The sequence below is a fragment of the Petromyzon marinus genome, unplaced genomic scaffold (genome assembly GCF_048934315.1).
Source record: "Petromyzon marinus isolate PM22_M1 ecotype Great Lakes invasive population unplaced genomic scaffold, UKy_Petmar_22M1.pri1.0 PM_G_Scaffold_74, whole genome shotgun sequence".
Lineage (NCBI taxonomy): Eukaryota > Metazoa > Chordata > Hyperoartia > Petromyzontiformes > Petromyzontidae > Petromyzon > Petromyzon marinus.
Window position 1 is genome coordinate 276,060 of NW_027423029.1, and position 27,616 is coordinate 303,675.

The 27,616-nt window shown below is 52.3% G+C and overlaps 1 protein-coding gene across 1 annotated transcript; it reads left to right on the plus strand.

Moving 5' to 3' along the window:
- Positions 1 to 665: 665 nt before the first annotated feature.
- On the plus strand, positions 666 to 27,616 carry LOC142920764 (adhesion G protein-coupled receptor L1-like). The gene is made up of 13 exons (XM_076062834.1): positions 666 to 680; positions 3,533 to 4,100; positions 11,511 to 11,614; positions 12,166 to 12,328; positions 17,567 to 17,670; positions 18,542 to 18,721; positions 19,670 to 20,020; positions 20,394 to 20,614; positions 20,952 to 21,018; positions 22,258 to 22,334; positions 24,209 to 24,377; positions 25,124 to 25,240; positions 27,536 to 27,616. Exons 1-13 carry the CDS (start codon positions 666 to 668, stop codon positions 27,575 to 27,577), a joined length of 2,178 nt encoding a protein of 725 aa, XP_075918949.1. The 3' UTR covers positions 27,578 to 27,616.

The following is a 27,616-nucleotide window of genomic DNA, read 5'->3' on the forward strand; positions in this document are numbered from 1 at the left end:
CTGCGGTAAGCCTCCTCATTCTCCGACGTGGGATGCTGTAGCCGATTAGCATGGGCCTGTCGCTTTTTCTCAACCATCCTGAACACCTCCTCTGTCAGCCAGGGTCTCTGGGGAGGTCTGGACCGCGTACCCAAAGCAGCCATACACACACACAAAGATAAAGATCCCCCATATAGCCTTAACAGACTGTAGGGGCAAGTGCTGTTAGCGAGCACCTATGAAGGTCGGAACGGTACACGAGGGGGTGGGTGGCCAGCACCACGCCCGACCGCCTTTGTCTCCCTAGTGGCAATGTTTACACACCGCACCAGGTACTCATTTGAGGCTGAGTCGACCTAGGGGAGGCCCAGGACCGGTTCAGATAATCGTTACTGACGGTGTTGGCCGTGAGCGGGAATCAAACCCGGGTCGCCGGGTTCGTAGCGCAGCGTAGCGCTAACCGCTACACTACCGCTCCCACACACACGCACACACATACATACACACATACACACACACACTCAGACACTCGCACTCAAACACCTTTGTACCTTCACCTCCACTCTCCCTCACACACTGTGAGGAGCGCCCCCACGCACTTCACTTGTGCTCATCAAAGACCAAGATCCCCTGTAGAGCCTTCAACAGACTGTTGGGGCAAGTGCTGTTAGCGAGCAGCACCTATGATGGGCAGGCGCAGCGTACGAGGGGCTGGCGTGGCCAACACCACCACCACGCCCGGATCTTTCATGCTCACACCTTCACCCACTCATACATGCACACACACTCACACTCTCCTCTCACGCTCACCTTTCCTCTCCCCACCCCCTCTCCCTCACACACTCACTCACTCACCACTCCCCACACACCCACCCACCTCTCCCCACACACTCACTTATTCACCTGTCACACCCACACTCACCTCTCCACCACACACACACTCACCCCCCCTCACTCTCACCTTCCCTCTCCCCACCCCCTCTCCCTCCCTCCCTCCCTCTCCCTCATGCACTCACTCACCTCTTCCCACATACTCACCCACCTCTCCCCACACACATCCACACTCACTCACCTCTCCCCACACACACACACGCACTCACTCACCTCTCACACCCACACTCACTCACCTCTCCACCACACACTCACTCACTCACCCCTCACACCCACACTTACCCACCTCTCCACCACACACACTCACACTCACCTCACCACACACACACACTCACCTCTCACACCCACACTCACCCACCTCTCCACCACACACACACTCACTCACCTCTCACACCCACACTCACTCACCTCTCCACCACACACACACACTCACCTCTCACACCCACACACACTCACCCACCTCTCCACCACACACACACTCACACTCACCCACCTCTCCACCACACATACACTCGCTCACCTCTCACACCCACACTCACTCACCTCTCCACCACACACTCACTCACTCACCTCTCACACCCACACTCACTCACCTCTCCACCACACACTCACCCACCTCTCCACCACACACTCACTCACCTCTTACACTCACACTCACCTCACCACACACACACACTCACCTCTCACACCCACACTCACCCACCTCTCCACCACACACACACTCACCTCTCACACCCACACTCACTCACCTCTCCACCACACACACACCCACCTCTCGACCACACACACACTCACCTCTCACACCCACACTCACCTCTCCACCACACACTCACTCACCTCTCCACCACACACACACTCATCTCTCACACTCACACTCACCCACCTCACCACACACTCACTCACTCACCTCTCACACTCACTCACTCACCTCTCCACCACACACCACACTCACTCACTCACCTCTTACACCCACACTCACCTCTCCACCACACACACGCCACACTCACTCACCTCACCACACACTCACTCACCTCACCACACACTCACTCACTCACCTCTCCACCACACACACACCACACTCACTCACCTCTCCCCACACACTCACTCACTCACCTCTCACACCCACACTCAGCCACCTCTCACACTCACACTCACCTCACCACACACACACTCACCTCTCACACCCACACTCACCCACCTCTCCACCACACACACACACCTCTCACACCCACACTCACTCACCTCTCCACCACACACACAAACACTCACCTCTCACACCCACACACACTCACCCAACTCTCCACCACACACACACTCACCCACCTCTCCACCACACACACACTCACTCACCTCTCACACTCACCTCACCACACACACTCACCTCTCACACCCACGCTCACCCACCTCTCCACCACACACACACACACTCACCTCTCCCCACCCACACACACTCACCCACCTCTCCACCACACTCACACTCACCCACCTCTCCACCACACACAAACACTCACTCACCTCTCACACCCACACTCACTCACCCCTCCACCACACACACACTCACTCACCTCTCCACCACACACACACTCACCTCTCACACCCACACTCACTTACCTCTCCACCACACACTCACCCACCTCTCCACCACACACACACACTCACCTCTCCACCACACTCACCCACCTCTCCACCACACACACACTCACTCACCTCTTACACTCACCCACCTCTCCACCACACACACACTCACTCACCTCTTACACTCACACTCACCTCACCACATACACACACTCACCTCTCACACCCACACTCACCCACCTCTCCACCACACACACACTCACTCACCTCTCACACCCACACTCACCCACCTCTCCACCACACACACACTCACTCACCTCTCACACCCACACTCACCCACCTCTCCACCACACACACTCACCTCTCCCCACCCACACACACTCACCCACCTCTCCACCACACACACACTCACTCACCTCTCACACCCACACTCACTCACCTCTCCACCACACACACACTCACTCACCTCTCACACCCACACTCACTTACCTCTCCACCACACACTCACCCACCTCTCCACCACACACACACACACTCACCTCTCACACCCACACTCGCTTACCTCTCCACCACACACTCACCCACCTCTCCACCACACACTCACCCACCTCTCCACCACACTCACCCACCTCTCCACCACACACACACTCACTCACCTCTCACACCCACACTCACCTCTCCACCACACCCACACTCACTCACCTCACCACACACTCACTCACTCACCTCTCACACTCACACTCACTCACCTCTCCACCACACACACATACTCACCTCTCACACTCACCCACCACTACACCACACACACACACTCACTCACCTCTCACACCCACACTCACCTCTCCACCACATGCACACTCACCTCTCACACTCACACTCACCCACCTCACCACACACTCACTCACTCACCTCTCCACCACACACCACACTCACTCACCTCTTACACCCACACTCACCTCTCCACCACACACACACCACACTCACTCACCTCACCACACACTCACTCACCTCACCACACACTCACTCACCTCACCACACACTCACTCACTTAACATCTCCCTGCCACCCACGCTGCGCGCCGTCGCAGGAGCGAACGCGCAGCGTCGTCAAGTTCGACCTGCGCACGCGCGTCAAGGGCGGCGAGGCGTTCATCCCCAACGCCAACTACCACGACACTTCGCCCTACCGCTGGGGCGGCAAGTCCGATATCGACCTGGCGGCCGACGAGCGCGGCCTCTGGGTCGTCTACGCCACGGAGCAGAACCACGGGCGCATGGTGGTGAGCCGCTTAAATCCGCGCGCGATGCGCGTCGAGGCCTCCTTCGAGACGGCCTACGTCAAGCGCTTGGCCTCCGACGCCTTCATGGCGTGCGGCGTCCTCCACGTCCTGCGCTCGACTTACGAGGACGACGGCGACGGAGGGGCGGACGCTGTGGGAGGAGGAGGAGGGGGAGGTGGGGGGACGAGCGACCGCATCGACTACGTGTACGACACCGACTCGCGGCGGGACGCTCGCGTCTCCGTCCCGTTCCCCAACCCGTTCCGGTTCATCACGTCGGTGCAGTACAACGCGCGCGACCGCGCCCTCTACGTGTGGAACAACCACCACGCGCTGCGCTACGCGCTGCGCTTCGGCACGCGGGACCCTGCTGCGGGTGAGCGGGAGGGTGTCGGTGGGGTTGGTTGTGGGTTGGGGGGAGCGGGGGGGTGGAAGAGTGGGGCGGTGGGGAGCGGTTGGATTGGAGTTTGAAAGTCCGCTTTGTCTTCTTTGGTTCTTTCGGTAAAGTCACGTAGAATGAGAATAAAATAATAAATTGATAAAATAAAATAACACAATAATATTCTCACGACGTTTCGGCCACAACACAAGCGGCCTTCATCAGGTAAAGGGACGAGACTGTCTGGTAGGACAGCGCTGGAGTGAAAAAAAGCCACGTTCAGATCACGACCTTTAAGCTGTGTCAGAAGAAACAAAGCGCCTTGACAAAGGAATTAGCATATAATTTAGCATTAAAATGGCCGAGTGATTAGCTTGTGACTGGTCACAGAAATGGCTATGTTGAAGTCAAGGTCTACACATCTGAGCTATTCACAGTAACTGGGTATACAATACAATGTATAATGAATACTACATAGTGAACCAATAAAAAACTAAAATATAAATTACCTTAATGTTATCAATAAACTCTATATTCTCCAATCAGCTAAGCTACCAACAATAAGTCGTTATATATCACAATGCTATATGGCGAAAAAATGGGTGGATTCTTACCCTCAACTTTAGTAACACGGATAGCTACGGGCCCCGTTCAGACGGACGAGTTCATCCAAGGTCGGAACAGAGGAGGGGGAGAGAGACAGCTACGAGGCGCTATTATACTCCATGTTGTAAACCATACCATTAACCGTGGTGTGAGAGGTATTAAGAGTCAATGCTGGTGAAAGAGCTGCGGTCTGAAGGTCATCGTAAAATACAATTAATTAAGAACGGAAAAGGTTTAAAACATCTTTCCAATGGTTATTAAGCCAGAATCCATCTTCTCGGTTGAAATTGTCTCTGTGCTTGTATATGTGAATGGCCTCATGAACGAATCTCTCATGGTAGCCGGTTGGTTTGCAAAGAACCTCCGTCTTGGAGAAGTCAATGTCATGTGAGCCCACTGAATTATAACAGTGTTCTGCCACGGCAGAGGAGTTCGTCCTACCGTGTTTCAAGTCTGCTTTATGTTCACGGATGCAGGCCGAGATATGTCGTTTGGTTTCTCCAATGTAGCTACTACCACAGAGGCACTTTAGTTTGTAAACGCCCGGGTCCTGTATGTCTGGAACAGCATCTTTTACAGATGGAACTAGATCACGGATTTTATGTATTGTGTTGAATCGGACCTGGATCTTGTGTTTATTCAGGATTTTGGAGATCTTTTTAGTGACCCCTGCAATGTAGGGTAAGGTGATGGTTTTGAGTGGCTCCACAAGAGAATCCTTCTTCATGACTGGAGTGATGGCTTTGCGGATTGTGTAGTCGGAGTAACCATTAGCCCTGAGAGCCTGGTGTACGTGCTTGAGTTCACTGGTAATGTGTTCCTGGTCGGAAATGCATTGGGCTCTATGGTATAGAGTCTTGATGAGGGAGTTCTTCTGGGATGGATGGTGGTGGGAATCCGGTTTCAAGTGAGCATCTGTATGGGTGGCTTTCCTGTAGACAGAGTGGCTCATTGAACCATCATATCTCCTTTTAATTAAGACATCCAAAAAGGGTAGTTTGCCATCTTTTTCGACCTCCATGGTAAATCTGATGGCTGGGTGTATGGAATTGATGTGGTCGCGGAATTGGTCTAGAGCAGGCTGGCCATGTGGCCAGATGACAAAGGTGTCATCTTCGTACCTCTTCCATAAGGTCGGGCGTAGAGTGGCAGTCTGGATGGCGTCAGTTTCAAAATTTTCCATGAATACGTTGGCTACAACCGGAGATAGGGGGGAGCCCATTGGGGTGCCCTCAGTTTGTTTGTAGAAAGTTCCATTCCAGGTGAAGTATGTGTTGGTTAAGCAATGTCTCACCAGGGGGGGTACATCAGTGTGCAGTCCTTGATGAACCAGGTCTTCAATGATAGCGATGGTGTCAGGTACCGGGACTTTGGTGAACAAGGACACCACATCAAAACTGACAAGCAGGTCGTCTGGAGACAGGGAAATGCCTTTGATTGTCGATACCAGGTGAGTAGAATTTAGTACCGCAGAGGTGGTTTTTCCAGTGAAAGGTCGCAGTATATCAGCAAGAAAACGTGCCAGTTTATAGGTGGGGGAGTTGATAGTAGAGACAATGGGACGAAGGGGTGTATCTTCTCTGTGTATCTTTGGAAGGCCATATAATCTTGGTGGTCTGGCAGCAGAGGGTTTCAACGAGAACTGTTTGGTCTCATCAATTAATGCTGTTGAATCAGAGATGATTTTGTTCGTTTTGGTAACCAGGCTGTTGGTGGGATCTCTTTTTATTTTTGTATAGCTGCCATCGTTGAGTAGTTCTTGAATTTTGTTGTTATATTCTATTTTGTCCATGATGACAGTGGCATTGCCCTTGTCGGCTGAGAGGACGACAATATCATCCCTCTTTTTAATTGAGATAATTCAAAACGTTCGTCTTTGCTGATGTTGCTGGGTGGCAACTTAGTGTTTTTGAGGGTTGCAGCGATTTCAGATCTTGCTACATCTGCAGCGATGGGACTCAAGCCCTTGAGTGCAACGTCGACATGGGCAATGATATCATTAACCGGTAAGTGTCTCGGTGTGACAGCAAAGTTTAGACCATTAGCTAAAACGGATTTCAGACCATCAGAAATGGAACTGTTACTGCGATTAATTACGACTTTGTTGACGTCTATCTTTTCGGTGCGTGGGTGTACCCCCCCTTGTGAGACATTGCTTAACCAACACATACTTCACCTGGAATGAAACTTTCTACAAACAAAATGAGGGCACCCCAATGGGCCCCCCCCCCCTATCTCCGGTTGTAGCCAACGTATTCATGGAAAAAATTGAAACTGACGCCATCCAGACTGCCACTCTACGCCCGACCTTATGGAAGAGGTACGTGGATGACACCTTTGTCATCTGGCCACATGGCCAGCCTGCTCTAGACCAATTCCGCGACCACATCAATTCCATACACCCAGCCATCAGATTTACCATGGAGGTCGAAAAAGATGGCAAACTACCCTTTTTGGATGTCTTAATTAAAAGGAGACATGATGGTTCAATGAGCCACTCTGTCTACAGGAAAGCCACCCATACAGATGCTTTCTTGAAACCGGATTCCCACCACCATCCATCCCAGAAGAACTCCCTCATCAAGACTCCATACCATAGAGCCCAATGCATTTCCGACCAGGAACACATTACCAGTGAACTCAAGCACGTACACCAGGCTCTCAGGGTTAATGGTTACTCCGACTACACAATCCGCAAAGCCATCACTCCATTCATGAAGAAGGATTCTCTTGTGGAGCCACTCAAAACCATCACCTTACCCTACATTGCAGGGGTCACTAAAAAGATCTCCAAAATCCTGAATAAACACAAGATCCAGGTCCGATTCAACACAATACATAAAATCCGTGATCTAGTTCCATCTGTAAAAGATGCTGTTCCAGACATACAGTACCCGGGCGTTTACAAACTAAAGTGCCTCTGTGGTAGTAGCTACATTGGAGAAACCAAACGACATATCTCGGACCGCATCCGTGAACATAAAGCAGACTTGAAACACGGTAGGACGAACTCCTCTGCCGTGGCAGATCACTGTTATAATTCAGTGGGCTCACATGACATTGACTTCTCCAAGACGGAGGTTCTTTGCAAACCAACCGGCTACCATGAGAGATTCGTTCATGAGGCCATTCACATATACAAGCACAGAGACAATTTCAACCGAGAAGATGGATTCTGGCTTAGTAACCATTGGAAAGATGTTTTAAACCATTTCCGTTCTTAATTAATTGTATTTTACGATGACCTTCAGACCGCAGCTCTTTCACCAGCATTGACTCTTAATACCTCTCACACCACGGTTAATGGTATGGTTTACAACATGGAGTATAATAGCGCCTCGCAGCTGTCTCTCTCCCCCTCCTCTGTTCCGACCTTGGATGGACTCGTCCGTCTGAACGGGGCCCGTAGCTATCCGTGTTGCTAAAGTTGAGGGTAAGAATCCACCCATTTTTTTGCCATATAGCATTGTGATATATAACGACTTATTGTTGGTAGCTTAGCTGATTGGAGAATATAGAGTTTATTGATAACATTAAGGTAATTTATATTTTAGTTTTTTATTGGTTCACTATGTAGTATTCATTATACATTGTATTGTATACCCAGTTACTGTGAATAGCTCAGATGTGTAGACCTTGACTTCAACATAGCCATTTCTGTGACCAGTCACTAGCTAATCACTCAGTTATTTCAATGCTAAATTCGCCTAGTTATTTCAATGCTAAATTCTCCTGTTTGATTTGTACTAGGTGCCTCGGTGAATGTGTATGCTCTGACTTTAAACATAGCTATTTCTGTGACCAGTTACAAGCTAATCACTCAGCTATTTCAATGCTAAATTCTATGCCTCATCCTTTGTCAAGGGGTGCCTCTGCAGATGTGTATGCTTTAACTTAGCTATTTCAATGCTAAATTCTATGCTAATTCCTTTGTCAAGGGGTGCCTCTGCGGATGTGTATGCTTTAACTTTAACATAGCCATTTCTGTGACCAGTCACAAGCTAATCACTCGGCCATTTCAATGCTAAATTATATGCTAATTCCTTTGTCAAGGCGCTTTGTTTCTTCTGACACAGCTTAAAGGTCGTGATCTGAACGTGGCTTTTTTTCACTCCAGCGCTGTCCTACCAGACAGTCTCGTCCCTTCACCTGATGAAGGCCGCTTGTGTTGTGGCCGAAACGTCGTGAGAATATTATTGTGTTATTTTATTTTATCAATTTATTATTTTATTCTCATTCTACGTGACTTTACCGAAAAACCAAAGAAGATGAATCCTTGCAGTCATGAAAGCTTTAAATCGAAATGTCCTCTTTGTCTTGCAGTTCGATGGCATTATGACAATAATAATAACAGTGACGATAAAAATTAATTTGCTTGCTTCATGCCGCTGCTGGTGGAAGGGATTCTACTCGAGTGAGCTCTAGAGAGGGTACTTGGCCTACTCTTCCACGCTGGCCAGACTTCTTTGAGAGGCGGGAGTACGGGGACACGCTTTGGCCCACCATAGCGACCTACCCATCGAATACCAGGCGAGGCGGTTAACATCTCACCACGGAGAGAGAGAGAGACACGCAAACTCCAAATATACAGCAGCAGCAGGCGTCAGGTTCGGGATCGAACCCACGACATCCTGTATACCAGGCGAGGTAGTTAACATCTCACAACGGAGAGAGACACGCAAACTCCAAATATACAGCAGCAGGCATCAGGGTCAGGATCGAACCCACGACTTCCTGTACACCAGGCGAGGTAGTCAACATCTATGCCACTGCGGTGCCCAAGTTGAGGAGTTGGTTGTCAACAGACACTCGCCGTCGCATTCGACGACGACTCAAAACTGATTTTCCTGCTAAAGAAGAGCGTCTCGAGGCATTTGGCTCTCATCTCCCGCTTACAACCCTGAGCCAGCGTGGGAATTCCACCTTCCTATGGCGGGGCCAAGTTTGCTCACAGGACAATGTCATTACATTCAGAGCGAGTGATTAAATCCAGCCGCTCGTACCAAACTGACCTTTTAAAACCAGAGGTAGGACCCCATCCATGGCCCTACGGCTTTGCTTCACAGAGGCCCACAGCCGCATGAGGACTGCCACGGGTGATTGTTATCCATCGCCGGGAGGCACTCATCGACTAAACGGCGCAGGGGTCTCAAGTCGCTCTCCCATCACCGCCTCGTCTGTTTGACATTTTTATTGAACTCGCTCCGTCTGTTGTTGACGTGTACTCAACAGACGTCTGCAATAACCGCGCACATACTTGCGGTGAACTTGCAAACGGAAACATCACGCTCCGGTAGTATGTGATGCACTGTCTTTGAAACGTATTGGCCTACACCAGAGACAGCCGTCTTTATGGCCCAGTCCCATCAGTGTCTGGCCAGAGAATGCCGAAAGGTGACCAGGACAAGGACAACGGCACTATCGGAGCGTTGATAGCTCGGAGGTGAACAGCAACACCATCGGGAAATATTGTTTTGCCAGTATCAAAAGTATTGAAAGATAAGAATAGGTTTTAGCCATTTCTGCCAATAACACAGGAGGCTTTATTTAAAGCTTTCGTGACTGCAGGGATTCATATTCTTGGTTCTTTTGGTAAAGTCACCACGTAGAAGGGAAAGAATAAAATTATAAAAATATAAAAAAACAATACAATTCTCACGACGTTTCGACTGCAACACCAAGCAATCGTCATCAGGTGTGAAAACCAGAGCAAGAAAATGTTCTTGCTGTGTTTTTTTCTTGCTGTGGTTTTCACACCTGATGATGATTGCTTTGTGTTGCAGTCGAAACGTCGTGAGAATTTTATTGTTTTATATTTTTATTATTTTATTGTTTCCCTTCTACATGGTGGTGACTTTACCAAAAGAACCAAGAATATGAATCCCTGCAGTCACGGAAGCTTTGAATCAAACCTCCTGTGTTATTGGCAGAAATGGCTAAAACCTATTCTTATCTTTCAATACTTTTGATACTGGCAAAACAATATTTCCCGATGGTGTAGCTGCTCACCCCCGAGCTATCAAGGCTCCGATAGTGCCGTTGTCCTTGTCCTGGTCACCTTTCGGCATTCTCTGGTGAGACACTGATGGGACTGGGCCATTAAGACGGCTGTCTCTGGTGCAGGCCAATACGTTTCAAAGACAGTGCATCACATACTACCAGAGCGTTATGTTTCCGTTTGCAAGTTCACCACAAGTATGTGCGTGGTTATTGCGGACGTGATTGCTTGTGTGAGGTTTCGTCTGTTTTAGTGTTTGAGCATCTTAACACCTCCTGTTTTAGTGCCAGAAAGGGGTCAAGCCTATTCTTGTTTTTCACACGGTGATCGACTTTGTTCGACGGTAGCGATCGGGGCGGTACGTTGGAACTTTCTCTCGCGCCCCGCGTGGCCGACTGCGCTAATCGGAGGTGCGTGAGGAGGCCTCCTCCTTGGCTTTTGTCTCTGACGTTGCGCTCGCCAGCTGCCCCCCCCCCCCCCCCCACGGGTCGAGCATGAGGCCAGAAAACTTTGAAGCGGCTCAAGCTTTGAACTCTTTGGGACACCGGGGATGGCCTTCCTGAAACCGGGGAACGTTCGGCCAGTGCAGGACGTTTGGTAGCCCTGCGCCGCTGCGCTTGGGTTGTGAATGTTTGCACGTTGAACTTTTTCCGCGCCGTACGTAGCCGATCGTGCCAATAGGCGGTGTCGAATGGAGCGGCCGGCCGTCGCTGCTCTTGCCGCCGTCGACTGTGTAAATGTTAGCCGGTCGCGCCCGTGTCATCAATGCGGTCGTTTTGTTCTTTGCGTTTCCCACAATGCAGTGCACGAGATTTCGACGTCGGGGCCTTCCAGCGGAGGCGGCACCGCAAGTCCTCCGCGGAGCCGCGTGGCGACGGTGCCGCCCATCCCTGCGCAACTGCCGCAGGTGACGGTGGTGGTGATGGTGGTGGTAGCAGCAAGAGTGTTGGCAGTAGTGGTGGTGGTGGTGATAGTGGTGGGGAGCGGTGGTGCGGCGATTAGCGCTACGCCGCGCTACGAACCCGGCGACCCCGAGTTCGATTCCCGCTCACGGCCAACACCGGTGACGATTATCTGAACCGGTCCTGGGACTCCTCTCCTAGGTCGACTCAGCCTCAAATAATTAGCTGGTGCGGTGCGTAAAAACATCACCGCAGGCGGTCGGGCATGGTGCTGGCCACCCATCCCCTTGCGTGCCGTGCCGGCCTTCATAGCTGCTCGCGAACAGCACTTGCCCCTACAGTCTGTTAAAGGCTATACGGGGGGGTGGGGGATCTTTATATTTGTTGGCAGTGGTAGTGGCGACTGTGGTGGTGGCGTTGTTGTTGCTGATGGTAGTGGTGGTGAACGGTGGCGGTTGGCGCACCGCACCTCCGATTAGCACGGTTGGCTCTGCACGGTTGGCGAAAGAGGTTCAACACTTGCAACGCTGCGCTCCACTCTTTAACGCCACCGCAGGACACGACCGACGTGAAACCGGGAGACGCGGCGCCCGCTGACGGCGGCGAGGGCGGCACCCGCGAGCCCGCATTCTGTCCCCCCACGCTCGCCCACGCCGTCCAGTGGCCCCAGCTGCCGCCGGGCAAGACGACGGAGAGGCCCTGTCCTGCGGGTGCCGTCGGTGAGTCCGCCCGCCCTCCGCCTCCGCCCGTCTCCCTCTGTCTCCCTCTGTCTCCGAGTCTCTATCTGCGTCTCTATCTCTCACGTCTCCCTCTGTCTCCCTCTGTCTCCGGGTCTCTAGCTGCGTCTCTGTCTCTCACGTCTCCCTCTGTCTCCCCCTGTCTCCGAGTCTCTATCTGCGTCTCTGCCTCTCACGTCTCCCTCTGTCTCCCCCTGTCTCCAGGTCTCTAGCTGCGTCTCTGTCTCTCACGTCTCCCTCTGTCTCCCCCTGTGTCCGAGTCTCTATCTGCGTCTCTGTCTCTCACGTCTCCCTCTGTCTCCCCCTGTCTCCGGGTCTCTAGCTGCGTCTCTGTCTCTCACGTCTCCCTCTGTCTCCCCCTGTCTCCGAGTCTCTATCTGTGTCTCTATCTCTCACGTCTCCCTCTGTATCCCCCTGTCTCCCCCTGTCTCCTGGTCTCTAGCTGCGTCTCTGTCTCTCACGTCTCCCTCTGTCTCCCCCTGTGTCCGAGTCTCTATCTGTGTCTCTATCTCTCACGTCTCCCTCTGTCTCCCTCTGTCTCCGGGTCTCTACCTGCGTCTCTATCTCTCACGTCTCCCTCTGTCTCCCCCTATCTCCGAGTCTCTATCTGCGTCTCTGTCTCTCACGTCTCCCTCTATCTCCGTGTCTCTGTCTCCCAAATCTTCCTCTGTATCAGTGTCTCTATCTGCGTGTCTGTTTCTCTCACATCTCCCTATCTCCATCTTTCTTTCTATTTATCTGTGTGTGTGTGTGTCTGTGTGTGTATCTGTGTATGCTGATGATTTGGTAATAGCTGCTCAGTCAGAGGAGGAGTTGGAGACGCTGCTGCTGAGACTGGAGCGTGCCACTAAGAGGTGGGGCCTTACCATCAGCCCCACCAAAACTAAGCACCTGCCTGGGTATTTTGTACCATCGGAGACTCCACCCCCACAACTCCCAATCGGTGATGGGGCAGTTGTGGAGAGAGTGGAGAGTTTCCCATACCTGCGCAGTGTGCTTATGACTGGCTCCAGTTTAACAGCAGAGGTCTCACTCCTAATCAGTCGAGCGGCAATATATTTTCTTCGGTTGCGTAACGCTGTGTGGAAGCTACCTGGTCTGTCGCTCCGCACTAAGCTTCAGGTCTTCTCGGCCACGGTCATTCCCTCCCTTCTCTACGCTTGCGAAACGTGGACCCCCCTAATGGAACATCTTCGCCGGTTAGAAACATTTAGGCTGGCCTGCCTACGATCCATCCTGGGTTTAACCAGACTGGATTGTGTGAGGAGCTCACAAATCCTTGAAAGATCTGGGCAGGGTCCCATCGGTGAGCTCCTCCGGCAGGCAAGGCTGCGATGGCTGGGTCATGTAGCCCGCATGCCCAGCTACCGCATGCCGAAACAGCTTTTGTTTGGCCGGATTGAGGGGGCTAAGCGGGCGCGGCACGGGCTAGAGAAGAGATGGAGTGATGTGGTACAGGAGGACGTGGAGCTGAGTGGACTTGCCGATGACTGGTACCAGCGGTGTCAAGATCGGCCTCTGTGAAGGAGGCTCGTGAAGGATGCTACTGGGCAGTTGGAGGCAGTCGCCCTCCAACAACAACGGAGGGCGGAGGAGCGACGCTCACAACAACGAGCGGAGCGCCGGGTGGCTAAAGCACAGCAGGTTGGCACAGTAGGGGGCACAGGTGGTGCATCAGCCAGTCATCTCAGTCAGTCGACCCGTGGCACCTGGGTCTGCCCAGTGACCTCCTGCCAGCGGGCGTTCAACACTTCACGTGGCCTCACGGTGCACATAGCCTGGCACAAGCGTCGTGGTGACGTCACCGCCACTTAGTGGCGAATGGCGGTTGTTGTTGTTGTTGTTGTACTAGGGAGACAATGGTCTATGTAGGCTACAGAGGGATCTGTGTGTGTGTGTGTACTGGAGAGACAATGGTCTATGTAGGCTATAGATGGATCTGTGTGTGTGTGTACTAGGGAGACAATGGTCTATGTAGGCTACAGAGGGATCTGTGTGTGTGTGTACTAGGGAGACAATGGTCTATGTAGGCTACAGAGGGATCTGTGTGTGTGTACTTAGGGAGACAATGGTCTATGTAGGCTACAGAGGGGTCTGTGTGTGTGTACTAGGGAGACAATGGTCTATGTAGGCTACAGAGGGATCTGTGTGTGTGTTCTAGGGAGACAATGGTGTATGTAGGCTACAGAGGGATCTGTGTGTGTGTGTGTGTACTGGGGAGACAATGGTCTATGTAGGTTACAGAGGGATCTGTGTGTGGGTGTGTGTACTAGGGAGACAATGGTCTATGTAGGCTACAGAGGGATCTTTGTGTGTGTGTGTACTGGGGAGACAATGGTCTATGTAGGCTACAGAGGGATCTGTGTGTGTGTGTACTGGGGAGACAATGGTCTATGTAGGCTACAGAGGGAGCTGTGTGTGTGTGTACTAGGGAAACAATGGTCTATGTAGGCTACAGAGGGATCTGTGTGTGTGTGTACTAGGGAGACAATGGTCTATGTAGGCTACAGAGGGATCTGTGTGTGTGTACTAGGGAAACAATGGTCTATGTAGGCTACAGAGGGATCTTTGTGTGTGTGTACTGGGGAGACAATGGTCTATGTAGGCTACAGAGGGATCTGTGTGTGTGTGTGTACTAGGGAGACAATGGTATATGTAGGCTACAGAGGGATCTGTGTGTGTGTGTGTACTAGGGAGACAATGGTCTATGTAGGCTACAGAGGGATCTGTGTGTGTGTGTACTAGGGAGACACTGGTCTATGTAGGCTACAGAGGGATCTGTGTGTGTGTACTTAGGGAGACAATGGTCTATGTAGGCTACAGAGGGATCTGTGTGTGTGTGTATACTAGGGAGACAATGGTCTATGTAGGCTACAGGGGGATCTTTGTGTGTGTGTACTAGGGAGACAATGGTCTATGTAGGCTACAGAGGGATCTTTGTGTGTGTGTGTACTGGGGAGACAATGGTCTATGTAGGCTACAGAGGGATATTTGTGTGTGTGTGTACTGGGGAGACAATGGTCTATGTAGGCTACAGTGGGATCTGTGTGTGTGTGTACTGGGGAGACAATGGTCTATGTAGGCTACAGAGGGATCTGTGTGTGTGTGTGTACTGGGGAGACAATGGTCTATGTAGGCTACAGAGGGATCTTTGTGTGTGTGTGTGAACGCGTGCGTGTGTGGGTGTTTGTGCACACGCCGTGTGTGTGCGTGGATCAATCACGTGAGGTGGGGAGCGGCGATTCCACTGTTGGCGCACTGCGCTTCGAACCCGGCGATCTGAATTGGATTTTCCAGCCGCAGCATCGGTGGCGATTGATATCTGACCAGAGTCTTGGGCATCCCTTAGGTGAACTCAGACTAAATCGATGAATTTCCTATATGTGCAAATGTGTACGATTGCGTATTGTGCGTGTAAATGTGTGTGCCTTCTTTTATATGTAAATGTGCGTGATTGCATATTGATCATGTGTGAGAGTGTGTGTATGTGTGATTGCATATTGATTATGTGTGAGAGTGTGTGTATGTGTGATTGCATATTGATTATGTGTGAGAGTGTGTGTATGTGTGATTGCATATTGATTACGTGTGAGAGTGTGTGTATGTGTGATTGCATATTGATTACGTGTGAGAGTGTGTGTATGTGTGATTGCATATTGATTATGTGTGAGAGTGTGTGTATGTGTGATCGCATATTGATTACGTGTGAGAGTGTGTGTATGTGTGATTGTATATTGATTACGTGTGAGAGTGTGTGTATGTGTGATTGCATATTGATTACGTGTGAGAGTGTGTGTATGTGTGATTGTATGTTGATTATGTGTGAGAGTGTGTGTATGTGTGATTGTATGTTGATTATGTGTGAGAGTGTGTGTATGTGTGATCGCATATTGATTACGTGTGAGAGTGTGTGTATGTGTGATTGTTTATTGATTACGTGTGAGAGTGTGTGTATGTATGATTGTATATTGACTATGTGTGAGAGTGTGTGTATGTGTGATCGTATATTGATTATGTGTGAGAGTGTGTGTATGTGCGATTGCATATTGATTATGTGTGAAAGTGTGTGTATGTGTGATCGTATGTTGATTATGTGTGAGAGTGTGTGTATGTGTGATCGTATATTGATTATGTGTGAGAGTGTGTGTATGTGTGATCGCATATTGATTATGTGTGAGAGTGTGTGTATGTGTGATTGTATGTTGATTACGTGTGAGAGTGTGTGTATGTGTGATTGTATGTTGATTATGTGTGAGAGTGTGTGTATGTGTGATTGCATATTGATTACGTGTGAGAGTGTGTGTATGTGTGATTGTATGTTGATTACGTGTGAGAGTGTGTGTATGTGTGATTGTATGTTGATTATGTGTGAGAGTGTGTGTATGTGTGATCGTATATTGATTATGTGTGAGAGTGTGTGTATGTGTGATCGCATATTGATTACGTGTGAGAGTGTGTGTATGTGTGATTGCATATTGATTATGTGTGAGAATGTGTGTATGTGTGATCGTATGTTGATTACGTGTGAGAGTGTGTGTATGTGTGATTGTATATTGATTATGTGTGAGAGTGTGTGTATGTGTGATTGTATATTGATTATGTGTGAGAGTGTGTGTATGCGTGATCGTATATTCGTATGTGTTGGTGGGCTATGAACCCATTGAACTGAGTTTGATTCCCGCTCGTGGCCAATATTGGTTCCGAACATACGAACCTACCCTGGGCTCTCCCCCGTGGTCTAGACGTTAACCACCTCGCCCGGTGGTCGTGGGTTCGATCCCAACGCTGACGCATTGCGGATTGAAGTTTTGCAAGTTTCGCTCCCCGTGGTCGCGTGGATTTTTCCCCGGGTCCTCCGGTTTTCCCCTCCACATTTGAGAATGGCCACGCGTCGTTTTGGGGGCGTTTGGCCGCCGCTACAAATTCCCGCGCGGTGATCCACTTTCGCCAGAGCCGTCAAATTCGTTCGCCAGGTGACTCCTGAAACAAAGGGGCTGTGCAGCTCAGTGGGCCTTGCCCGGCGGACTGCTGCAGACGTTGTTGGCGGTAACGCGGCGCGCTTTGTAAACAGCAGCACCGGAGATGCAAAGGCGACCGGCCGCCCACCCCATCGTGTGCCGTGCCGTCGCTCAGAGGCGTTCGCTAACGGCACTCGGCCCAGCGGCGTCTGTCAAGGGCCGCACGGGGGGAACTTTGTATCTGTGCGCGCGCACGCTTCAGGCACGGCGCTCTACACCTGCGATGCCGTCGGTGGAGCCTGGTCTGCCCGAGGGCCCGATTTGAGCAACTGCACTTCCGCCTGGGTGAACCGAATCGCGAAATGGGTGAGCCGTCAACTCCCCTGCTGCCTCCTTCACTGCCCTGCCTCTCCTCCCTGCCTCACCTCCCTCCCTCCCTGCCTCTCCTTTCCCCTCATGTGAGACACCAATCGAGTTGTCGTCGTCGTCACGGCCGTCGCAATGCCCGCAACGCCCCCCCCCCACCCACCATCTCGTCTCCTCTGCTCCGTCTGCTCGGCGGTCTTCGCCCCCCGCCTCGTCCGTCGCCTTCGGCTGCCGCCGGGCGTCGTTCCGTCACGGGGATGGCGTCCGTCAGCGAGCCCGTTCGTCCACTCCAAATCGAAATCGGACGCCTTCCGTGAATGATGAGAAAGTGAATCAAAAGAGAAGAAAAACTGTCTGAGCCGGCTAAACTATAGGGGATGGTAAACCTGATACAGCCACCGCGTTCAGCTTCACTCTGAGCTGGTGGTCTAGACAAGGCTGAGAACACCGTGACGTGCACCCGGGTACACGTCACGGTGTTCCGTCAATCACGCTCCATGTTCCGTCAATCACGCTCCGTGCCGTGTTGTGCAGCAATGCACTGCACACCACAGGGCTCCGCTCCATGTTCCGTCAAGCACGCTCCGTGCCGTGTTGTTGAGCAATGCACTGCACAACACAGGGCTCCGCTCCATGTTCCGTCAAGCACGCTCCGTGCCGTGTTGTTGAGCAATGCACTGCACAACACAGGGCTCCGCTCCATGTTCCGTCAAGCACGCTCCGTGCCGTGTTGTTGAGCAATGCACTGCACACCCCGTGCCCTCCCCCCTCCGTGCCCCCCCCCCCCGTTCCGGGGGCACGGGGGGTCGTCGTTGAATGACAAGTTGGGTGCCGTCCTCCTCCCTGTACACCGCCCCCCCCCCCCCCCCAGACGTTGGCCCACTTGAGCCCCAGCTGCTCCTTCTGGAGCTACTCGTCCCACACCACGAGGGGCAACTGGTCGAGCCACGGCTGCGAGCCGCTGCCCAGCAACAGCAGCAGCGCGCACGCCGCCTGCTCCTGCGGCCACCTCAACAACTTGGCGGTGCTCGTGGCGAGGCGCCACGTCGAGGTGCCCAGAGATTCGGGAGGGGGGGGGGGTGATGGTGGTGCCCCTCGGCCCGCTGGTGGTGGCGGTGGTGATGGTGGTGGTGAGGGTGGTGATTGGAGGTGATGGTGGTGATGGTGGTGGTAAAGAGGTGGTGATGAGGGTGGTGATTGGAGGTGATGGTGGTGGTGGTAAAGAGGTGGTGATGAGGGTGGTGATTGGAGGTGATGGTGGTGGTAAAGAGGTTGTGATGAGGGTGGTGAGGGTGGTGATTGGAGGTGATGAGGGTGATGGTGGTGGTAAAGAGGTGGTGATGAGGGTGGTGATTGGAGGTGATGATGGTGGTGGTAAAGTGGTAGTAAATAGGTGGTGATGAGGGTGGTGAGGGTGGTGATTGGAGGTGATGGTGGTGGTGATGTTGGTGGTAAAGAGGTGGTGATGAGGGTGTTGAGGGTGGTGATTGGAGGTGATGGTGGTGATGTTGGTGGTAAAGAAGTGGTGATGAGTGTGGTGAGGGTGGTGATTGGAGGTGATGGTGGTGATGGTGGTGGTGAGGGTGATGACGGTGGTGATTGGAGGTGATGATGGTGATGTTGGTGGTGGTCAAGTTTGGATGAGGAGGTGGTGGTAGTTGACTTGATAGTGGTAATGTTTATGTTGTGGGGGAGCGGTGGCCTGGCGGTTAGGGCGCTGCGCTACGAACCCAGCGACCCGAGTTCAATTCCCACTCACGACCACTAACTAATTATCTCAATCGACTCGGCCTCAAATCAGTAACTATTGCGGTGTGTAAACATCGCCACTTGGGAGACAAAGGCGGCCGGGCGTGGTGCTGGCCACCCACCCCCTCGTGTGCCGTTCCGGCCTTCATAGCTGCTAGTCGCTAACAGCACTTGCCCCTGCAGTCTGTTAAGGGCTATATTTGAAATCTCAATTGACAACTAATTTCTTTAAGCACTTTTTTCCGTTTAGTTTCCTTCCCCCGCACCCCCCACGAGCACGGCCGGCTACGGTACTTGGCCAAAGAAGTTCCCGATGCGTGCGTACGGCTGCCCACGGCACCCTCACACCCCTCCGTGTGTCCCGTGCCCGCGTATTGCCCGTGCGTGCCAGTACGGGCACCGCGCCCACGAGCTGCTGCTGCTGATGATCACGTGGGTGGGCGTGCTGGTGTCCCTCGTGTGCCTCGCCGTGGCCACGTTCACCTTCTGCTTCTTCCGCGGCCTCCAGAGTGACCGCAACACCGTTCACAAAAACTTATGCCTCAACCTGCTACTCGCCCAGCTGCTGTTCCTTGTGGGCATCGACAAGACTCAGTACACGGTGCGCCCGCCCGCCCCCCGCTCACGTTTAGTCACTTGCTTACCACTTTCTCTATTTTGCACTCGCTCCTGAAACAAATTGTTTAACAGCTCGGGGGGGGGGGGGGGGGCTTTGCCTGGGAAAATAAAAAAATAGTTCATTTTTGTTCATGATTTGTTTACCTTTCCTCTACTTTGCACTCCTACCGCATTGTGTTGCTTTAAGTAAACTCGCTGACACCTGTGACCCCCCCTAACCGGTGGACGTCTGTCAGAAAAGAGCTTCTTGGCTCATCGGATTCCTCCCTCCACGTCCAAATAAAGATTCAGATTCAGTGTAACGCCACCGCCGCCCGCCCGCCCGGCTGCCCCCCGCCACCGCGCCGGCTCCGCAGGTGGCGTGCCCCGTGCTGGCGGCGCTGCTGCACCTGCTCTTCCTGGCGGCGTTTGCGTGGATGTTCCTGGAGGGCGTGCAGCTCTACCTCATGCTGGTGGAGGTGTTCGAGGGGCGCCGCTCTCGCCGCAAGTACTTCTACCTCCTGGGCTACGGCCTGCCGCTCGCCGTCGTCGGGGTCTGCCTCGCCGTCGACCGCACGGGCTACGGCACCGAGCGAGCGTGAGCCCCCTGTCGTCCCTCTTCGCCGCCGGGCCGGCCGGCGCGCCGGGCTTACTAACCGGAGCGCGGTGTCGCCGGTTCACGCCTGGTGTTGCCACCTGGCGCCCGGGCTTACTAACCGGTGCCCGGCCTTGCCGGCTGGCGCCCGGTCTCACCAGGTGTCCTCGCATACAACAAATGACACAAATGTCCCCCAATGTTACCAGATGGGTGCTCAAGTGCAACTGAACGGTGGCAAATGTTACCAGATGCCGGCAAATGAAACCGGATGCATGGACGCGCTATCCTGGCCTGTCAGGCTAACCAGGCGATCGTTTGTCCTTTGTTCCGCCTGCAGCTGTTGGCTCCGGACCGACAATCATTTCATCTGGAGTTTCCTTGCGCCCGTGGCCACCATCATCCTCGTGAGTTCCGTGCGTGCGCGTCGTGCCGGGGGTGGGAGATGGGCGGGCGGGTCGCCGTGTCTGCTGCTCGACATGCGCATAGCGTGACGGGTCCCGCGATGAATCTGATGCGATTCCCACGTTCGTCTTGAGCGTGAATTCCCGAAATCGTCTCGTGCCAAAATCCCGTCTCGTGCCCAAATTGCAGGCGGGCACCTCCGATTGCCACGCTAACGCCAGTACGTACGTACGTGCGTTGAACTTCTTTCCCACCGTACGTAGCCAACCGTGCTAGTCGGAGGCGCTAGCCCGCCTGCAACAGTCCGGCGCACGTGCGCGCGCGCTCTGCTTCGTGCGCGTGTCTGTTTCCCGTCCCATTTGTCCCCATGTTGATGCCTCCCTGCCGGTTCTAAAATTGTGACGTGAGCGTATCGTTGGGGGACGAGTTGCAGACGTGCCAGCAGCTTTCGTGCCTGTGGGGGTGTTTCGAGGATGCAACGTCGCTCCGTGCGGGTAGGGAACCAGAGAACCCGGAGAAAAACCCACCTTGTATACGACGAGGGGATGATGCTGCAACAACAACAAAACTCAACGCCACACGGGTGGATTCAATCCACTTGCACTCTACATCTGCAGAACGTGAAAACCACAGCAAATTTTCCTGCCGTGGTTTCCGCACTTGACGATGATTGCTTGTGTTGCGGTCGAAACGTCGTGAGAATTTTATTGTTTTGTATTTTTATTATTTTATTGTTACCCTTCTACGTGACTGTTCATGATTATTAATGAGGGGGGGCTGGTCAACGTGGAGTGACGTCACGAGCGTTACCGGCAGACATGATTATTGTAGGTAGAGGCATCCACTGATATTTACATCATTAAATTCACCCCCCTCTGATATTCGCACCTGATATGCTCAGTGACGACATCACCTCTACGCCTCCGTTTAAGACCAAAACAGCAGGAGGAATCCTCCGCAATTCTGGCTATCGCCTGACGATGGTGGCTGTTGTTGTTGTAATTACTGGCGAAACGTCACCCTGCTCGAATTGTAAATGTTGCTGTGGGTTTACTCTCGAACACACTGGTGCGCTGAACTAGCGACGAATTGTCAGGTTCTGTTTACGCGACAAAGCTTACTGATTGTCCGTGGTCGGGTGGGGGTGGTGACGGGCTTAACGACACGTAATCTAACCCAACAAAAAACAACGTCTTATGGACTTGTTGACTCGTATGCGCGGTGCGTGTGTGGTGTCACAGGTGAACTTCGTGTTCCTGCTGATGACTCTGTACAAGATGGTGCAGCATTCGGCGCCACTCAAGCCCGAGAGCATTAAGTGAGTGAGGTGGCTGGGTGTGGGGGGGGGGGGGTTAGGGGGGAGAGGGGCGAGGGGGGGGTTCATCACTTAAAGCGACCGCATTTTCTGTGAGGTTCAGCCGGGACACACGGTGGGTGAAGCTGGCTGTTCCCGCGCCAGCCCACTCTTCACATTAGGGCCCTCCCTTGCCTTTTCGTTTGACCAACTGGGCCCCAGCCACCCGTGATTGCACCTGGAGTGTTCCGGTGTCGCGAGCGAATGTTGGTGGTTCTCAGCCGCGGTTGCCAATGACCCCTGCGCAAAAATGTAATTGTCGTTTAAAATTCGGGTTTCGCTTTTAACGAGCTCCGTCCAGCTCTCGGGGGACCATCGGTTCGCTTTGACCCACCGTGTAACGATCGCCCTTTGCAAGGGATTTATAAATCACGCGCCTGCTTGCATTAGTTTAAACCTTTCCCGTTCCGGTGATGTACGTAGGTGTAACGTCATCCGGTTTTTCTTCCGATTCCGTTCCCATGACCTACGTGTGTGTCGTCAAAACGAAACCGAAAGAAAAACTAAAATAAAATAACTTTATCGAGACCGTTGCTCCCACCATCCATCCCTTTGTCCATCCAATCCGTCTGACTCATCATCCAACCCGTCCCATGTAGCAAATGAGCTTTCCTGCACAGCAACAGAACTCCACGCAGTGGCGATGTCGGAGTGGGCCCTCGGTGCCCATAGATGATGCCCTCTCAAAAGTGCTCGCGTTCGGTGACACCGACTGACAGCGCTGGCATTCCCACTGGCGGTGTGACTCCCGTGTCTGTGGGGCAGATGGTTTAATCGCTCCGTATGCGTTCGTCTCTCCAGCCATGCATCTGTCCGTTTGTCTGCTCGTTCATCCGGCGATCCGTCCATTTAACTGTCAGTCTGATCCACCTCCCAAAACGTCAATCTGTCTGTCCATCCATCGTGGTGGCTAGGAGATGTTAACTCCCTCGGCTGGTATACAGGAGGTCATGGGTTCGAACCCGACCCTGACATTGCCTGTTGCTGCTGCTGTATATTTGGAGCTTGAATGTTCTCCCTCTGTCTCATCATCATCATCATCATCAGCACGGTGGCTAGGAGATGTTAACTCCCTCGGCTGGTATACAGGAGGTCATGGGTTCGAACCCGACCCTGACATTGCCTGCTGCTGCTGTATATTTGGAGCTTGAATGTTCTCCCCGTGGTTGCGTGAATTTTTTTCTCGGGGTCCTCCGTGTCTTTTCCCTTCACATTAAGAAGCGTGTGCTTAGAGCGTTTGGCCGCTATAAATGTCTACGTTTTGCTCATGTGACAAACCTTACCAATTGGCTTGTCTTACTCATGGACTTTTAAATTTTGATTCTAATCTCACTTCTTCAGAACTGCATTTTTGTGTTTTTAGTTAGTTAGTTAGTCCTTCCCCCGCACCTCCGATGAGCACTGTTGGCTACGTACGGCGCGAACGAAGTTCAACGTTCAGAGCGAAACCTTGGATTGCGAGTAACTTGGTCTGCGAGTGTTTTGCAAGACGAGCAACACATTGTTTAAATATAAATATTCACTTGATGAACGAGCGAGGGTCTTAGCAATACGAGCGGCAGCACGTGTAGACGCTTCGTACTGCCGAGCGTCACGTGATCACAACTGACGTACGAGTGCTTTGGATTACAAACACGTTTCCGGAACGAATTGTGCTCGCAATCCCAAGGTTTTACTGTACGTCGATACGCACGTAACGTGTCGCGTGGGTCGGTAAGTTCACGACGACGACGATAATGACGATGACGACAACGCTACGCGATGGCAAATATTTACCACGGCGCTCGCTTTTTTGCCGGCCGTTGTTATCGTTCGTTTTTGTTCTTCCTTGCCCACAGGTCCTGCGCGCTGGGGGGCGTGGCGCTGCTGTGCCTCCTCGGCCTCACCTGGGTGTTCGGGTTCCTCTTCATCGACAAGGCCACTCTGGTCATGGCCTACCTCTTCATCATCTTCAACTCCTTCCAGGGCATGTTCATCTTCATCTTCCACTGCGCTCTGCAGATGAAGGTGCCCAACCCCCTCTTCCCGTCACGCCGGTTTTTTTTTGCTTCGACGTGGAAGTGCGCCCAGAAATCTTGACAACTCGTGAGGCCCACTGAGCTCTGTGGCTCTTTTTCAAAATCTTAAACAATTTTAAACTGGAGGCGGAATCCAAAGAGCCACAAAGCTCTTTCTCGCAGATGTCCAGTCATGGCACGGGGTCAGAGCATGACAACGCAAACTCCAAATATGCAGCAGCAGCAGCAGGCGTCGTCAAGGTCGAGATCGAACTCACGACCTCCTGTAGACCAGGCGAGGTAGTTAACATCTCATAGCCATTGTGATAATGATGAGAGAGACACAAAAAACTCCAAATATACAGCAGCAAGCGTCGTCAAGGTCTGGATAGAACTCACGACCTCCTGTATACCAGGCGAGGTAGTTAACATCTCATAGCCACCGTGATGATGATGAGAGAGACACAAAAAACTCCAAATATACAGCAGCAGCAGGCATCGTCAGGGTCTGGATCGAACCCACGACCTCCTGCGGACCAGGCGAGGTAGTTAACATCTCATAGCCACCGTGATGATGATGAGAGAGAGATGCAGACTCCAAATATACAGCAGCAGCAGCAGAAGCGTTGGCAAGGTCTGGATCGAACCCTGACCGTAACCCCTGACTCTAAAACGCAAGCTTCAACACCGTATAACCCTAACTCTAGGCCTGGCTTGAACTCTGACCCCCAACCCCTCGCCTCTTACCCGTGCAAGGTGTGCAAGGAGTACAGAAAGTGCTTGGGGCACGCCGAGTGCTGCCGAACCTGGGGCGACCACTTCTCTTACGACTCGTGGCTCTCCAGCAGCAAACGCTGCTCTTCCAACGCGCAGGTACGCACGCACGCTGCATGCACTACACACCATACACACACTACGCACACTGCAACAACAACAACAACCGCTGCTCTCCCAACGCGCAGGTACGCACGCACGCTACACGCACTACACACCATACACACACTACGCACACTGCAGCAACAACAACAACCGCCGTTCGCCACTAGGTGGCGGTGACGTCACCACGGCGCTTTGTGCCAGGCTTTGTGCACCTTGAGGCCACGTGAAGTGTCAAACGCCCGCCGGCAGGAGGTCACGGGGTAGACCCAGGTGCCACAGGTCGACTGACTGAGATGAGTGGCTGATGCACCACCAGCTGTACCCCCCTACTGTGCCATTTGCTGTGCTTTAGCCGCCCGGCGCTCCGCTCGTTGTTGTGAGCGTCGCTCCTCCCCCCTTCGTTGTTGTTGGAGGGCGACTGCCTCTAACTGCGAATAGTGGTTGTTGTTGTTTTGGCCCTGTTTGTTTTGGTTCATGTGTTGTATGTACAGTGCGTTGAAGTTTTTTCGCACCGTATGTATCCAACCGTACTAATCGGAGGTGCGGGGGAAGGACAACAAACTAACACAACGTGTCCGTCTGTGTGTCAGTTGGATGTCGGTTCGTGTATCGATCTCCCTAACCCTCAATTCCTCGATCCCTCTATGCACACCGGCCTACGAACCCAGTGACCTGAGTTTGATTCCTGGTCTCGGCCAACATCAGTAGCGAGTGACATCTGGGCCTCCTTTTAGCTCGACTCGGCCTCAGGCGAGTATTTGTCGCGGTGTCGTCTAAACATCGCCACTGGGGAGACGAAGGCACCGGGCGTGATGCGGGCCACCCCACCCCCATGCCGGCCTTCATAGGTGCTCGCTAACATGATAAATAGTTCACAACTTGTGGCAACCCACCGTCGTTGTTGTTGTGAAGCCGATTCACTGTTAGCAACTGCCCGACAGCGCCGGTTGCGCGCAGCTACCCGCGGCACGTCCGCTGCCCGTTTTTATTCGGCGTCTTGCGTGGATCGCTCGCCAACGGCGACGAGATCACCGGCGGTGCTGCCGAGGCAGCGATAAATTGGCGGCGTTTGTTCACTACAAGAGAGAGGTTTTGTTAAATTGCCTGTCGTTCCGAGTGGAGGGAGGGTGCGTGGCGCAACGCGTTACACGTGCGGCGATCCGACCCCCTTGAAAAATCAATCACGGCGGCTTTGCGATGATATTCTGCCCACTGTTTTTTGTCGAAACTTGTTATCAACGGAGGTGTGATTGTTGTTGTTGTTATTATTGTGAGCATTACTATGATGATATACCGTGGACTGAGTGGTTCCGGCTTGACGCATCCCACACCGATCCCGTGCGCCTACTCAAGATTGCGCTCGCACACTTTCCCCCTCCCGCCGTTGTTGATATTACTGTGAAATTGTGATTCTTGTTTAAACCTGTATTTCCTATAAACAAAAAGATAAAATTAAGCGCGCTGTCGTCGTGAATTCCCACGTGCGGTCAAGGGAGCGACGGAGAAAGATCAAGAGCTTTCCTTTGATATTAACTCCGTAATTGTGGATAACGCGTGTACAACGGAGAGTGAGGCACACACATTATAAATGTGGATTACATTCCCAACAGCATATGCGAGCGTATTATACAGTGACGTGGCAGCGATTTTGTTGGTTGTTGCGGATGTCCGGGTGTATTGCTAAGTCTAACAAAAGGGTCAGAGACAGGGTCAGAGTTCAAGTCAGGGCTAGAGTTTAGGGTTGTGGTGTTATGGTTGGCGTTTAGGGTTAGGGTTCGAGTTGTAGTTGGTTATGGTTAAAGTAACGGTTCGTGTTGGGGTTAGAGTTAGTATCCGACTGGAGTTAGGTTTAGGGTTAATGTTAGAAACTAAACTAAATTATTTTAAATTTTGATTTAAAGCTTTCGTGACTGCAGTGATTCATATTCTTGGTTCTTTCGGTAAAGTCACGTTGAAGGGAAACAACAAAATAATAAAATACAAACAGTCATCATCAGGTGACTGATGATGACTGTTTGTGTTACAGTCGAAACGTCATGAGAATTTTATTGTTTTATATATATTTTATTATTTTGTTGTTTCCCTTCAACGTGATTTTTCTGAAAGAACCAAGAACGTAATTTATTTTATTTTACCAGGTAAGGCCCACTGAGCCGTTTCAGCTCTTTCGCAGAAGAAGCCTGTCCATCACAAACGATGGTTCAACTAAGCTGCTTATCGCCTATCACGTGGACGTTTATAGCGGCAGCCAAATACCCCGTTACTTTTATTTTTTTATCTCCCCCCCAGATCGTCTGGCGACGGGCCCGAGAGACGCCGGCGCCCTGGTGATCGCGCCGCACAACGGTGTCGCCCGCGGCGGCGGCGGCG

Bases quoted from the DNA above. Each gene is read 5' to 3' on its own strand.
- LOC142920764 (XM_076062834.1), top strand. The intron at 12,329-17,566 runs GTGAGTCCGCCC...CGCACGCTTCAG, and splicing joins CTGTCCTGCGGGTGCCGTCG to GCACGGCGCTCTACACCTGC. The intron at 22,335-24,208 runs GTGAGTGAGGTG...CCTTGCCCACAG, and splicing joins CTCAAGCCCGAGAGCATTAA to GTCCTGCGCGCTGGGGGGCG.